Genomic DNA, 17,484 nt, shown 5'->3' on the forward strand with positions numbered 1-17,484 from the left:
ATTAGCCTGTTATTTATATTGTCATGTCTGTATATCAAAACATGTAGATGTGTACTATTAGAGTTTAATTTCATATAAAATGCAAATTTAACGCACGGCCGACTATTTTCGCGGAAAAGATATCTTGCCTTTTTTCTAATATTTTTATATTTATGTTTTTTCTTGTATCTTTTTAATGATGTATTCACTATCTAATTTCCATTTGCAATAAAGCTTTATAACGTGTGTTTATTTTGTCTTTCATTGAGTCACATTTCAATCGATGCTATCATGGTAATAGTAAATAGTTCCTTTATCAATAGGTATTTCACATTGCTACTTCCTATTTCCTGTTTAGGTCTATGCAAGTCAGATAGGCCATGAATTCCCATCTGGCCAAACGCATAAATACACGTTCGGTGGTTAAGGTTAGGTGTAATTGTTTATATTACTTCCACAAATAGGCTCAAACGAGATAAACGTCCGCACGTACATGACTATGTCATTCTGAATTCCTACATTAAGAAATATTTCATTCACGATACATCATTGTATTAGTCCCTCTCTCAATATTATAGTATACAACTAGACATAACACGCGATGATAAAGCTTTCAACCCACACCCGGAATGAATAACGATTCTTAAACAATCCAACAAAAATAAAAGATGACGAGAAAACGGGGAACTAAAAGGGATGAAGTTCTAGTTATACTAACTAATGATAAACCTTTATTAAAGAGAGTACAACCAGTGTAATATTTCCTGCAGAAACTTCACTGGGTTCGATAATTAACTGGATATCAACATTAATAAAATTTGCATGTACAAATTACGGAAAATGAGCTTAAAAAAAGTTGGTAAATGTTAATTAAATAAATTACTTATATTTGTGTCTGATTCGGTCTAAAATAATGATAAAAATGAACCTATCGGTAATGGGGTAATTTGAGAAAACTGGTTGTATAGATAATGAAATGCTAAATTCTTACAATAAAGTGATAAAGTCATACTTTTTCATATCTTTTTTCAGTTTGAATTTGCTAATTTTTAATCTATTTGCATTACTGTTGTGGGCATAATTGCCACTATAGGTCATATAACACCAGATGTTCCGGAAGAAGTAAGCGGTTTGTTTCATCGACGACACTCGTCATGAATATCCTGATCTAGCAATCTAAGTAATGTTACGTTCTCAAATGAGAACGAGATATACAACAATGGAAATAACAGGCAAACGTACGAGCATCAAACACGTCTAGCTTCATAATACACAAATAAATATAATATTGCGCAATGAGATCACCATGACGACCGTTAAACTTTTCAATAATTTTCATCAAAATGCATCTATTGCGTTACGGGTTCATCCGTCATTTGGCGACTTCTTGCAAGATAATAGAGATAATGAGAACAGGTTCTTGAATATCAAATTAACTGCGCCAGGTAAACACCATGGGATGGAGATGCTATAAAAGGACAATTAACACAAGGGATATTGCAATTATCACGTTTATCATACAGCTTAATGGAAATAATGGAAAACTGTTCACGTTGGTTTCGTTGTAGGAAAAGATCAAGAAAAACTGCTGATGTAGAGGAGTCTGTCGTGTCTATGAGAACCGATTCTTGTGTGATAAATTAAAAAAGAGAACAAAATCTGCTCTAGCATGCACTTATTGAAAGTACAGAGTCTCACGTCTAGATTCCTGAAGGCAGTTTTGATGTCAGAGTTAAGGTTATTTAATAGTTCGTCTATTTCTTGCAAACAGCATTAAATATCTCCTTACTAACACAATATTTAATTTCAAAGAGGTTACTTGAGGCAAATTTGATATACTGTAGAATTTACGCGGGGGCAACATTTTCGTTTTTGTGGTATATCGACGGAATCATGAGACGTATGCGTTAAAATATCTACGATTTAAAACTGTAGCTTACGAGTGTTGATATATGGGTTTATAATATATCTTATACCGAAATTGTGTATTTAATATTTCATGGTATTCGGTTTATCACGGTGATATGAGTAGTTCATCAGTAAATCTCCGATCGTAAGCGAATTCTTGGAAAGTGGACGACACTTTTATCAGAACAATACTGTTCTCGGGTTCACCTTTAGATTCGCCAGTTTGACATGTATTAATAGTTTGCTGTGATAGCAATAATTTATGCGTATTTTATGTATATGTTAGTCAATGTATATAATTTAAATTGAGAGAAAACACGCTACCAAGGTTTCTTATTGATCACAACACTAAAATATAATTAACGTAGTACCTTATTAACTTTAAAAACACGGAAAATTGCTCAGATACACAATTTTACTATCGGCCCATAACGTAACCGACCATTTCTATTTATAACCATTAGGCTACACCGACCAGGAAGTTCACATGTATTATGTGACAAAAACATGTCCGTTAACACATATGTGTTCAGTATTCACATGAAGAAACAAGCATTATCAATGTTTCAAATAGTATTCAAACTATGTGTGTTCACCTTACCATGGACAACGTTTACATCGACAGGTAAGGATATTCTGTATTTTCGAACTATGTCGCTATTATAATGTGTATATACCCACCAATTTATCATACACTATATCCGACCACTCAGTGCACATGTACAATGTACATATGTTTTGTTAATCAGAATGTACAGGAAAATGGTCTATCTATTTGTAACCACGATATCATAAACATTTCATCTGGACAATCACACCTTGTTTTAAAAATATAAACTGTACAGATCTATAGAATATGTACATGTGGTTTTATTGTTTTAATATCACCATCGATATTAATTTTCTTTGAATGACTGATCTATCTATAAATATATTTCACAACACCTTACACCATTACTTAAAATCGTCATTCTGATCTAAAATAAACATTCTATTTGTTTGTGCGATTTGAATCTGGACGTTTGATGCTCGTCAGTTTGCCGTTTGCCTTTTGGGTCCGTTGTTGTGTACCTTGTTTTCATTTGAGAACGTGGATTTTTTTACTTTAATTGACCAAGGTTTACATGGCGGATGTCGTTGATGAAGAAGAAGACAGTTTCTCTTCCGGAACACCTGGTCTTGCGTGTAAATCTTTCATTTGATCGTCCTTGTCCTGATGATACTGAATTTGAGCTGGCTTATGATTATGTTGACATATCGGAATTATCTTGTTGTTTTAGTCAGTGTAAATTATTTATATTCCTGAATTATAAAACATCAGACTATTCATGTAACCATATTTCTCTCTGGTTGAATGCGATATGTACAGATTTAAGATATATTGGAGTCATCAGAAAGGTTAATACAGACACGATCACATTCAGGTATTAGCCATATTAAACGAAATCGATATAACCTGGATTTGTATATACCGGATCTGTAACTAAAAGTTGACTTTCGGCAAGATAATGTTCAGTTTATTACGATGGTGACCGATTATGGCGTGACGTCACTCTTTAATGTATTCTTTATCAATTGATATATTGTTCATTATCTATTTAGTTAATTTTGATGAGTTATAACTATATTAATTGTTATTTGTTCTTTACATTATAGTGAGGTGGAAGATCGACAGTGACTCCATCTACTTTTAGATTACTTTCGATATGACCTATAGAGATTACTTAGACTTTTAAAACGTTTCGCACGAGAATAGGCGCGGAATTAGAATAGTACAATCAATACACATAAGACATACCTATATGAAATATACAAATATTTACACACTTCAAACCGGTATGTGACAACCTTTGTTGTTGACTTGTACTCATGAATATTCAGGAATTGTTGTTTATAGGAAACGCAAAACAATATGACAGCAAAACAACCAATATTTTATAAATAGTTTATTTATTAATATCACGTTTATTCAGACTTGATATTTTGTCCTCTCTATACACACCCACTTCTAAATTTCCAACAAAACCACGAAAAAGAAGTTGTAGCATTATAAGTTCGATCGATATATATCGACCTACGAAAAATATCAACATCGAACTTCATTTTACTACGGTCGATATTATCAGGTATCGACGTTATCGGTTATGTTTGTATGAAAGAAGCAAAGCCTTTTCAATACCACAGTATTGGAATAAATTCAGAGACTTGACGTAACTACCTCACTTCCTCTAATCTTTGATGGTTTGAAAACCAGTGGCATACCTCCATGGAGATATAATCTCAACACAATTGGAGAAACCGCAGCGAAATATAGTATAGGTTTATGTAAATATATATTGTTTGAACGCAAAATGCAGTTTTCTGATAGGTCATTTTTTCCCTTGTGATGCCTCGTTGAAACATTTAGCACCGCCCACGTTATGATGACTGGATGAGTCAATGACAACACGCCACCTTGCGGCGATATCTTTTTTTTTTTTTTTTTGAGTATATGAAATATGCTACTGTGTCATTCAAGGATGATGTAAAAGGAAAAGAAACAGAAGAAAAAAAGGACCTCAACATCATAAGATACTCAAATAGTTTATCATGTACACGAGCAATCAACAATGAATAGTAACGGATGGATTAGGGGAATAATATGTTTTTTATGCCTTTATATGTTTCCGTTTGGAATGTTACGGGTTCACGCATCAATAAATTTTGAATGACTGAAAGGCATTCCTATCAAAGCTTCAATAAAGAGAGTTTGTAGGTAAAAAATATCAAAATGCAGAACTCGTGAGAAGAAGAAGTGCACAAGGTAAACTGCTCCATCAGTACAAATATATTTGCACAGCCCAAGGGTATAAATCCATATTAGCATGCATATTGCTAAGTATACTCAAGTGTGAGTTATCGTTTAAATTAAAAAAAAAATATGGTATCAGCGAATAGAATCATGGTGTTTACGTTATCAGGTTAGTAGGGAAACCGGCAATATCACAACAACGTTTTTCGGTATGTTATATAAGGGAGATAACTAAATAACATTTAGTATTTAGTGCTTCCTGTATGCCTACACACAGGTAAACAAATTCTACACCCTTTTTAGGCATTCATTTACCAGAAGTCAATTAGTTTTATTAGAAACCTGTGGTTTAATTCAGGTAAATATATCATGTTATGTTTTAGATGCTGTCACACTGACGGGGTCGTCTGTGTACGCTGTACCTGGGTCTGGGTTTACATTAACGTGTGATGTACCAGAGGAGGCCCAGGGTGTAAGGTTTTACCGCCGTCCTGAAGTAACATCTCCAGAAGGTGCTGTTCAAGTAGGTGGTGATCAGTGTTACAACATAAAAGTAGCCTTGCCTGTCCCATGTACCCCGGATGTCTGTTCTTGTGTAACGTCAGAAGGCCTCGGTACAGTTTTCCGATGGATCATGCAGCCACAGACTGAAGACCATGGATCTGTGTGGTTCTGTAGACGAACTAACACCAACCTACCTAACCAGACACTGGATAGTGCTGATTTCATCCTCGAAGTTGCAAGTAAGTGAACATTACTAACATGACAATTAGTGACATTTTAATTGTTTTTTACCAAAGGATCAACACCTATATAAAATTCTGATCTGGTTGATGCTCTACTTGAAATGTTGGTAGAAGTCACTGTTGTCTTTTACCTACCCAATCACTGGACAGTGCTGACTATACATTCAATATAGCGGGTAAGTAAGTTTCGTGTATATAACATGTTTGCAAAACCAACGTTTGGTAATAATAGGTAGATCTTCTCATAGTGTTTTGTGATTTTTTGGGTTTGTGATAGGCATATTAGGCATCTCTGGATATAACCATCCAATATTAAAGTTTTGTAAACCTAAAGTCCCCGTCACGTATTACCAATGTACTTCACCTGGACCAAAATGGAGCACAAATTCAACAACACCAAGATAGCACACTTAACTTTTCAATTTATGATACTGGTATTTGATTGTTGTCACATCCATCAAGATCGGATTTGCTACTGAATATCTCTATTCATTATCTTAGTCCTACTGATATCCCGCCGATGTGGTATCGACGCGTGGTCGCAAAATGTCCAAGTTTAACAGTACGGTAGCACTCAGATAATTGTAATACAACATAACGATATCACATCGCTGCTAGTCTGGTAAACATTGAGCAATCGTTTAATTACAAAGAGCTATCGGTGTTCAACCGGTATTAACAACCCCATACCAGAATTCTGCCGAAGTAGTCCCATTGCTCGTTCTGATAGACATAGGAATTTTATCGGCATATTTTTTTAAAACATCAAAGTACTGAAAGTACTGAGGACACAAACGAAATTTAAATGCTTCAACTGTGATTGATGTGAATGTTAGATAAGCTGTAAACGTTATACAAAATGAAGAGTATAAACATTAATTGAAACAGAAAACATGTGTTACAAGGATAAAATATGTACATGTAACTGAATTAACTGAATATGTGGAATGTACATCAAATATCGGCCCTTCTTTAGGTAAACAACCACTTTGGTCGACTCCTGAGTTTTTTTTATCTAAATGTCTGTTTAACAGCCATTCTGAGGTCTGACGGCGCCCTGACAGGATGTGTTTAAGTTTATTGACACTTTATGTCGCGTGAATTTTGTGAACTAAATCGCTAATGATGCTATACATACGTTCAACCCCAAACTGTTGACCTCCACGTATATGGTGTATACGTACGTGTGTGTTATGCCCTATTGTTGTTGCCACTCAGTGTAAACTGTACCAGTGAACCGAGTGTATATTACCACATATTACGCTACACTCCAAACTTCAATTAATTTATTTGAAGTATTGACTGAACATGTTATTGAACCGCTTGTTACTAGCCTGTAAACAATATTTGTGTACGTGTACTCACAACGAGACAAGTTTATGATCATCAGACAACTCTGTCAGTCACCAGGATAATACAAAACATCAACACAAATCGTCTTCGTCTTCATCCTTCTTATCAAGTGACGACTCCTTTTCCGGTACATTCTCGTCTACTCCTAAGACTATGCCTTACGTTCCCACTAGCCAGTTCAACCATTATAGTTCTTATCAACCCTTCAGCTTTGCCAGCCCCTCTTCGCAGTCAGCGAACCCCCAAGACCCTCTGTCATGGATGGATTTAGACTATCGGATGAGAACATAGGTCGGATGGTTGAGGCGTTAATTGTTCGGCCCGGGAGGAGATCAGTGAGATGGTTGGTGCTGAGGTCCGTAATCAGGTTACACCCCTACTCGATCGTGTTAAGTTCTTGCAGCATGAGAACCATCACATGCGCCTTATGATTGATGATGTTGAACAGTATGGGAGAAGATCCTTAGTTCGATTCTCAGAAATCCCGGAGGAAAATACCGAGGACACCACCTTCAAGGTCATGGCTGCCGTCAGTGCTGCTGGAGTGGAACTGAACCTCACAGATATGGAGAGATTCCATCGCGTTGGGAAATCCACACAGCTCAGCGACAGTCATACCTCGCCTAAGTCAACACCAATTATCGTGCGGCTCAAATCGATGGACGCGAAATTTAAGCTTCTTAAATCTAGCAAAGCCTTTCGCGACTGTCAAGAGTTCGCTGCTGTGTCTGTAAACGAGGACATTACTAAGTACCGCAGTGAGTTAGTTTTTCACGCGAGAAAGTCGGAAAAATCGCGCCAAAATCTCCAGACATGGACCATCCAATGGTAAAGTGATGCTGAATGACAAATCCACACGTGTTGTACACATCCATACTGTGGCCGACCTCGTCCCGTTCGGTCATGTTGTCGACCATGTTGATAATCAGTCATAGTCTAACACTATTGTTTCCCGGTATATAGACTATACAGTAATGTTCACTATTCACTTGAACATGTCATTATTTACCAACAAACGTTCATTTTCTTTATGTCAGCTGCCTTTCTTGTGATACAATTGTGCTTGCCACAAATGTGTTGGTTATATTCCTGGTTTCTTTCATATTTACAGGTGTAAAGATGTTTTTTTATCTCTCTTTTTCTTTCCTTCTTCCCCTTTCGAAATCACAGTAAAATAAATTGAAATGGTTTTATTGGTAATCCCATTTACAATGTACAATACCTGTTTACAAGTGAACTATGTACATTTGCTGAATTATTATATTTATTTCTTATTTTCTTTCTTTCCTTTTATTTACTTCTCTATTTTTGCTGGCATTATCTGTAATGAACTATTAATTACTGAAATATGTCTCTGATTTAGGGAATGCAAGTGTCCTAAGTTTACTACAATTGCTGACGTAAAATATAATCTGATCTGTTTACATGTAGTATCTCAAATGATTGTGCTATTTACTTCTATTGTCTGTCTAATCAGACAAGTGAAATTTATTCGATACAATTGTAAATCGTCATTTTCGGTACATATCGCTTTGTACAATGTACCTGATTTACACAAGTACCTACATTGCGTTGCCACATATCATGCATATGTATATTGACTGATTTGTTTATTCCTAGTATCATTTGTTGTTCAGAAAGCGTATACATGTATTAAAATCGAATGATGAACTGCTTACCACGCACATATCTTTTCACACTGTAAATTTACATTTTGTTCTTGTGTAAGTTTGCTGAATGTGAATGTGTGTATCAACATGCTTACGTGTATATTACACAAGGTCATGCTCAGGTTGCAATGATCTATTGCAGTAATATTTCAACCCCAGGTGCGTAATGGTTAAAACTTCCCTACATTGTATAAATCCGAAAAATTACTTTTGTTCACGATTACACGTTCCATTTAAAATACGTTTTGTTTGAATATATAAATATATATGTTACTATATTTTCTAGTAATACGTTGTGGTTACACAGGTATCTGACAACCTTTCACCCCTCACTGTCATATATAGACCAGTCGTCAATTGAAATGTTAGGGACCTCGACCTCGTATCTTGGAACTACTCTAAGATATTTATGGCCTCCTTTTTTTCTCCACCTGTCGTTTCTTCCTTTTACATTATCCCCGACCCCTTTCTGCTATTTTACATGTACCAATGCTGACATTACATCCAACAAGTCCTGTCAGAACACAATAAGATTCAACTTCAACTGATGTTTTTGGTGTAAATATATACATTTAACTTATTCAAAATCCAAGATAGTTGTCATGATTTTTACATTGTAGGGTATATCGTAAGTGTGTTCTGTTATAGAATCAAATCATAGCATGGCAGATATTTTAGACAAGAATGTGAAAATATTGTTATTGGAGGTCTGGTCATGCTAAAACTGAGTTCATATTGACCAGCAATGCTATTTGTAACATGTTCTTAAATATACCTATGAAACGTGTGATATTCATTTAACTTCCAAGAACTTGCTTTGATGTTGATTGTCTTCATGAACTAAAATTTTGTTCCATTGTTCCCCTTAGTCGTCATTGAATAAATTCTGCAGAAACACAACGTAACGATCTATTTCTTTCTTTCTTTTTTTTTTTTTTTTTCGCCTTTAACGCATGAATGATCATGGATGTAAATTTCTCAAAACATCCAGCAATACATTATTAATATTACTGATTTGATTTGTTCCTGGCCACCTACGATGCTTAAGTCAAACTTCGATAATTGTAATTTGTGATGTGTTTCATATACATGTACTATGTTATATGATTATTTGATTAAGAACATTTTATTCTAGTTTAACTGTGTTTTGACACGAGATATTTGAACTCTTCATAGTCATGTATTAGCTATCAAGATATTCAATAAATGTAACAGGTAATCTGTCACAATGACCATGTCTTAGAATTTCTGTCTTCTCCTCGATCACTTCAACTTCGAAATATTTATTCTGTTGATATTCCGATGGTGTGTTCAAGATCAGGATGACGCACGATTCAAACTTTACCGTCCTTTGTTATTAATTTATATTTCAACATGAAAAAAAATCTATAGTAGTATACTATCTTATACTGTGATTCAAAGGTTTAATTGTTGCTATTTATAAATGTCTATTTTATATTTCCAGACGGTCCAGGTACGTCCATAGCCCTGTCTCCGCCGGACACATCCTACACTAAGACAGAGGGGGACACGTTACCGGACATCACTTGTACAGCTGAATGTAGACCTGACTGTACCTTTGTATGGACACGACCGGACAACACCAATTTTTCTGTCTCTCCTGTGTTGTCACTAGAACAATTGGCCAGGTCAGAACATGGAACGTACAAATGTACTGCTAGGAATGTTGTAGGGGAGTCGACTTCAACACTCAGCGTTTCTATAACGTGTGAGTATAGTCACTCAGTGTAAGTGATAAAATTAAACCCTTTTTAAATATAAATATTTTCTCGTCTTTGTCGGTATATACTTATTGTAGTTGTCAATGGTCAATAGTGCAGTACATGCATCAACTACATAGATCATAAATAGCCATTGGATATTCGAATTGATCTTATATTAAAAAGCTTTCAAAAAATGTAAGCATTTACTTTTTAATCCGTTAGTTGTATAACAGAAGAAATGAAGGAAAACAAAGAATAGCATTGGCTTCAATATAAACGCTTTATTACAATGAAGGGGGAAGGGGGTTTAACGAGTTCTCAGTCCATTTGGTAGCAGTAAACAGTTAATTTGCATTTTTCCTGAAATTATTTGTCATGTTTGAGATATACAGGTATAGCAGATTGGTTATGAAAAATACATCATTACATGTATATATATTTATAAACTGTATAACAATTACATTAACAGTAGAGAGATGAAATTTGTGTAAAAAATAAAATTCCTCTGATTTCTGACATTTGATTGTCATGGTTACCTACTGAAAAAATGCTAAAAATGCAAAAATACTGCTAATTCCAATCCAACACTACAACTTTCTAGGAGAAATTTAATTCTAATCACCTATCTTACAATCAACAACACTGTCGTGGTAACAAAGTACTTACATTTCAGCAAATTCCAACTCGGAAATTCTTCATAACATGACCACATGTAAACACTATGAAAATTTCACTTCCTGTAAAGCTAGTTTTTGGTGCGTAGACACAGATTCGAGACTGCCCAAATAGTAATCTCCAACACAAAGCTAAAATATTATCCTGAAAAAAATGAAACCCCACATTGTCCACTTTAACATGACAGGACCAATTTTAGCAAGGATTTTTTTTTTCATTTTTAATTAAAACCTTTATAATGGGGTAATCTAATGAACAAAAAAATCACCCATGGCCACACCGAGAAACTGTGTACTGCTACCTTATACATCACAATTAGTTTTTTTAATTTCATTAAAATCCCTCTGAGTGTCTAGAAAATGATCACACGAACAAAACAATATATCGCTTTACTGTGTATCTTGAATAGCTATCGAGTAATATGGATTTTCCCGCATGGTGTGTTTTGACCAATTCTGCTCTCAAATTAGGAAGAAAGGGAGGTAATTTGAAAAATTAAAACCTCAATAAGTCTTAAATTTACTTGAATAAAGTTGCAATTGAAACTGAATCAAGTAGTTTGTGCTTCTGTGAATTTAGATAACTGAAAAGCAGATTGATACTACATATATAAAGTCTTATGTTATGACGTCATGGGAACAGCTGATGTCATCAGTACTATGACGTCATCAATTGCTAATGATGGCTTCACCAATGCACTGTGATGTCATAGTGAAGGCTAGAAATCCAACAAAAACTTCAAATTAGCATCTGACACATTTCTCGAAAGTAATTAACAGTGATATGACATATATTCTTAAATGTCATGTGTATGACATCACAAACACCTATGCTTACTGCCCCCCACCCTTCTTCAAGTGTAATATTAGAAACCCTATTACATTGCAATATTGTTCGAAAAATAGTCTTTTTTACAGCAGTAACTATGGAAATGTAATTTTATGACAATATTAACATGATTGTATGCCCAATCTATGAGAAATACACACACATTATTGAGTAAAAATCATCAAAACAGAGAATTTATCCAAAATTCAAAAACTCATACTTTCCTTCTTAGTTACCATGGATACCACACCTTAAACTATTGGAATTGCCCTATAATGCAGTCTAAATACATTCTAAGGTTGTTACTGACTTATTTCATACCTGTTACCTACTGTAGAACAGTTTTCAAACTGATACCAAGCCTTTTGAAAACAGCTGAAATTCTCACCCACAAGAGCACCCAAATTACCTCCCTTTATGCACCCCTGATGAAATTAAAATAAAATCATTATGAACAAGTTTCAGTGTGTTTTTTATGTATTTATAGCAATTATGGAAAGGATTAAACTTAATTAAACATAGTAAAGCACATTTTAAATAGATTAATTTTTTTTAATGTGCTATAAGGTAGCAGTAAACAGTTAATTTGCATTTTTCCTGAAATTATTTGTCATGTTTGAGATATACAGGTATAGCAGATTGGTTATGAAAAATACATCATTACATGTATATATATTTATAAACTGTATAACAATTACATTAACAGTAGAGAGATGAAATTTGTGTAAAAAATAAAATTCCTCTGATTTCTGACATTTGATTGTCATGGTTACCTACTGAAAAAATGCTAAAAATGCAAAAATACTGCTAATTCCAATCCAACACTACAACTTTCTAGGAGAAATTTAATTCTAATCACCTATCTTACAATCAACAACACTGTCGTGGTAACAAAGTACTTACATTTCAGCAAATTCCAACTCGGAAATTCTTCATAACATGACCACATGTAAACACTATGAAAATTTCACTTCCTGTAAAGCTAGTTTTTGGTGCGTAGACACAGATTCGAGACTGCCCAAATAGTAATCTCCAACACAAAGCTAAAATATTATCCTGAAAAAAATGAAACCCCACATTGTCCACTTTAACATGACAGGACCAATTTTAGCAAGGATTTTTTTTTCATTTTTAATTAAAACCTTTATAATGGGGTAATCTAATGAGCAAAAAAATCACCCATGGCCACACCGAGAAACTGTGTACTGCTACCTTTGTTCGGGAGGGGCTGGGCTTTGAATTGAGGTGTTCTTGGGCAAAACTGGTCCCCAGGAGCAGAAGGGATATGTTTCACAGGGGGGAAAATGATGTTAAAGTAAATTCTTCTGTAGAAAAATTAGAATTCTATTCCATTTTGGTCTGAAGTATGTTTGGATGAGGTGGGTTCCAGAAATGGGAGGCATGTATCCTTAAAGACGGAATAAAAAAAACCTTCTCCCTCCAGTAGGAATAATTGATTGAATGATTTTGATGAAACACCTTACTGTGATATTTCTGCTTACATTTTAATTTTATTCAAAATCATTAATTTGTAGAAATGATTATTGAATTACAAACTGTTAAGTCCCATCTAAGTATCAATATTGTTCTATCTAAAAACATTATTGAAATAGTTTATAAATTTCATGTCTCGAATTTTCATATATCGAAAAAAATATGTCGCTTTATGTGTAGTTAAGGCAATTGTTACCTGATCAGTCCTCTTGTATCTCGTTCATACTTGGTAATTCTGCTAACAACAATACTGTTCCATTGCAACAATTTCTCATTTCAGATGGACCTACCACAGTTATCCTGACTCCGTCCACCGACTCATACACAATAACAGAGGGTCAGACTATCCCCAAAGTCACGTGTTCTGCAGACTGTAACCCGACCTGTTCCTACAGCTGGACAAGGGACGGACAGTCACACACAACTGGGTCAGATCTCCATCTCATCAACATACAACCTAATGATGAGGGTATATACAAGTGTACAGCCACCAATTCATATGGAAGTGACTTCAGTAATGACATCACCGTTACATTAGAACGTACGTAGTCTATTTTGTTTTATTCTATTTCAAGAAAACATATTTTTGAGAGACCTCTCTGGCGTATATGGGAAAGTTAATGTGTTGAATGGTTCCATTAGTTTCTGAAATTATATAACTTGACAGTTTATTAATAAAATATTGTTAAAAGTGGAAATATAATAATTGAATTAGATATATGTATGTACAATCTGCTTTTTATGTCACCTGAGACAAAGTCTAATGGTGACCTATTCTAATACCCTTTATCCGTCATGCGGTCTGTGTCGTGCAGTCTGTGTTGTGCGTCCGTAAACAATTTAACACTTTCGACTTCTTCTAAAAAAATCCTGATCCGGTTTCAATGACATTTTGCAGAAACCTTCCCTGGCCTAAGATGAACCACAATTGTGAAGTATACAGTCTCCACTCCACAGGGGCCTGAGAGGCGGGCCAAAAGGGATCAAATTGACTCATTTTTTAAACATTTTCTTTTTAAGACCCATATCTGGTAGAATCAATTACTCTTCATGAATGGAAACATCTTACGGCGCTTTACCAAAATTGTGAATTTCATGGCCTCAGGGTGTCTCACATATCCCCGTGAGAAGGGGATAAAGGTTGCTATAGTTTATATAGGAAAACTAGATTTTTGAGCATAATTTGTTTAATTTTGATTGGAAACAATATCAACACCCATGCTGAAAGAAAAATGTTGACTCACCAGCTACTTTCCTGATCAAAGGAAATCACCAATAATCTTTTGGAGATATCACATAATGAAATCAAAGTAATAGCCTTATTTTACTCTGCGTTTCTCCTTTCTGGATGATGCACCGTTTCTAAAAAAAATCTCTATTGGCACTGTTATTTACATTCCAAACTACTGATTAGTATTTTTGGATATTATTCATTTCATACCATTTGAAGATGTTTTAGCAGTTAATTACGAATGAACTCCAATAGGACGTTGTATTTTTTACCTTCAGAAGTTTCGCTTAAAGAGCTTGTACTTCATTAATATCCTTTACATTTTTTATCTCCAGTTCCCAATGTATTCAAAGCTGTGACTTCTTTATTTTCATACATGAAACATGGTATTATCAGCATGTATATGTTTAGTTTTCTTTAAAAAATGATGGAGACCTTTAATTGATATTTAAGAAAGATCCATTCAGCACTTTTCAAGAAATAGCGATAACTAACTTTCTCTGTCAATGTCTAAGATACATTTTCAGGCATTTCGTTTTACTGATTAGTTCCAGAATCAAATTACCAAGGGTTATTCGAAAAATATCTTATTCATTATTTCTAAAAAATAAAGATCACAAACTTTCATTTTCAAAATTGATGTCAACCTTCTGAAGGGTTACACAGGAAAGCATTTCATTTTAGATAAACTGTACAGTGTTCTTAGCTTCGCACATGAAAACATGTATATCACATTCTGTTATGCTCAACAGTCCATACACGACCTCACAAGTGAACACCAAGCTAAAATAGCAGTGACATTTTTTTAGCCAACCATGATGGGCTTTTCAAATCGTCCAACATCCGTGGTCCGTTGTTTTGTTTCCTCTGCCAGTCCTTCTTGATTACTGAATTGATCCCTCAAAAGTTTCATATGCAGGTCTTTCCTGGTCCTTAGCAAGGTCTTTGTTTTGTTTGAAACAAAAAACCTATATTTTTATTAAAGATGGTCCAGGTACTTCCATTGCCTTGTCCCCGCCGGACACTACCTACACCAAGACAGAGGGAGACACGTTACCTGACATCACTTGTGCAGCGGATTGTAAACCTGACTGTACATTTGTCTGGACACGACCGGACAACATCAACTTTACTGTGTCACCTGTGTTGTCACTAGGACAACTGAAGAGGTCAGAACATGGAACGTACAAATGTACCGCTAGGAATGGTGTAGGGGAGTCGACTTCAACAACACATGTAATTGTACATTGTGAGTATAGACATATTTGAAATGCACAAAAACGTCATCTTATTATAGGATTTGAACTTAGGATGGTATTTAGGAAAGAAAAGGGACAGACAAATGCAAAGTTAAAGTGAAACGCACGAAATCGTGTCCAGTATTCACTTGAGTGCCCAAGGGGATAATTAGTGGACTAATTATCAGGTCAGCATACATTCTTTCTCAATAACACAAATAAATGAATTTAGAAGAGGAACAGCCATTATTCCTTATTGATAATGAAACACTGGCTTTGTTACATATATTCTAGAGAGAGGAAGTAAGAGGAGCAATTGAAAATATAGATGGTGTTAATATTCTTCAGATGGACCTGGAGTCAGCATTTCATTTGAACCTCAAGAAGATAGTGTTGATGTCGCTGAAAATCAGACCGTCACAGATGTCATCTGCTCTGCCGACTGTAGACCGTTATGTACCTACACCTGGTCTAAGTTAGGATCGAATTACCTGAACCCGTTGAGTCTATCTGTGGCCACGAGGAACAATGCCGGACAATACACATGTAGAGCCAACAATACTGTTGGTCAAGGAACTAGGATGTGGAACCTTACCGTCAGATGTACGATATTGACTCTATGTATATTTGACCTCGGTTTTCGATATGTGTTGTGAAGATATATAGGCTAATTTTTGAATTTACATTTAAATATAATTTTACATTAAAGTAAGTTTTAATTGAAAGGTTTATATGATAAAGATGTTTGGATTGAAAGCAATTTGCTGTCAGTGTGTAACTGTGTATGCGATCCATATAAAATAATTGTTTAGTGATGTAACCACATATATGCTCAGTTACAGACACGATTTAATACAAGTCCAATTTTGATAGCTGAGAAGATTGATTACTTCAAACTTGATCAATGATGGTACTCTTCTATCCCTTTTACATCAGATATAGATTAACACCTTACGCATTGTTTATATGAGTGTTTTATTCACAGTTGCCAGCAACTTCTTTGAAATAATGCCAAACATCTGTGGTATAACATACCTGGCAAAATACTGCTTTATCAGTTATCAGTTGATGGCTGAAATAGAACTCTGAAGTCATTAGTCTTTATCATGACTAAGTGTAGATTGTCACAACTGCAATATACTGTCCACAAAAGCAATATGTAAATATGATTACTCCTATGGTTTGGTAATGGACATGCATTTTGTTTCTGATATTATCCAGACCACTTAATTATTTACTCAAAATGTTGAACTTTGAATACGTGCTTCACAAGTGTAACTAACTTCATGTAAAATGACATGTTTAAAATTAAGTCCATGCTTAAATTGTTTTATCATTTTGCTGCATTTCAGTTCCGCCTCGAATTACCGCTCTTGTTTACAGTCAAGGAGATGCTGAAGTGAGAGAACATGAATCTAAATCACTGATCTGTACTGTGGATAGTTATCCTCCGTCCAAAATACAGTGGCTTTATAAAACCAACAACACCATTCTACTCAACACCCCAGACGTCTTAGACAGTACCTATACCCTGACTAACGCTAAATGTCTGGACACTGGACTGTATACCTGCGTCGTAAGGAACAGCGTCTCTACAACAGCTGTCACCAGGGACATACCTGTCAACGTTCTCTGTAAGTTGTAATTCCTTGTTATCTGAAAGGAAATCCATAACTAGATCATACATGATTCGAAAACATGGGGCTGTATTCTCTTACAACAGTCCAAGTAATTCTTACATTCAACTCAGGTAAGGAATATTCAAGTGCAACTGGGGGTGATTAAGGGTGATTCATGGAGATTATAACGGAGTGTGAATGGAGTGTAAATTTGATAATAACAAACTT

At 35.0% G+C, this 17,484-nt stretch overlaps 1 protein-coding gene across 1 annotated transcript; it reads left to right on the forward strand.

The window, feature by feature from the left end:
* Window positions 1-2,439: 2,439 nt before the first annotated feature.
* LOC132562818 (hemicentin-2-like) lies at window positions 2,440-17,271 on the forward strand (the record flags this gene model as incomplete). The annotated part of the gene is made up of 5 exons (XM_060227591.1): window positions 2,440-2,512; window positions 5,062-5,421; window positions 15,385-15,648; window positions 15,986-16,240; window positions 16,990-17,271. Coding segments are annotated over exons 1-5 (1,225 nt in total), but the record flags the coding sequence as incomplete, so codon positions are not given.
* Between the last annotated feature and the right edge of the window lie 213 nt (window positions 17,272-17,484).

Source organism: Ylistrum balloti, unplaced genomic scaffold, assembly GCF_031769215.1.
Source record: "Ylistrum balloti isolate Yb309-2 unplaced genomic scaffold, AGI_CSIRO_Ybal_v1 Utg371522, whole genome shotgun sequence".
Taxonomy (NCBI): Eukaryota; Metazoa; Mollusca; class Bivalvia; order Pectinida; family Pectinidae; genus Ylistrum; species Ylistrum balloti.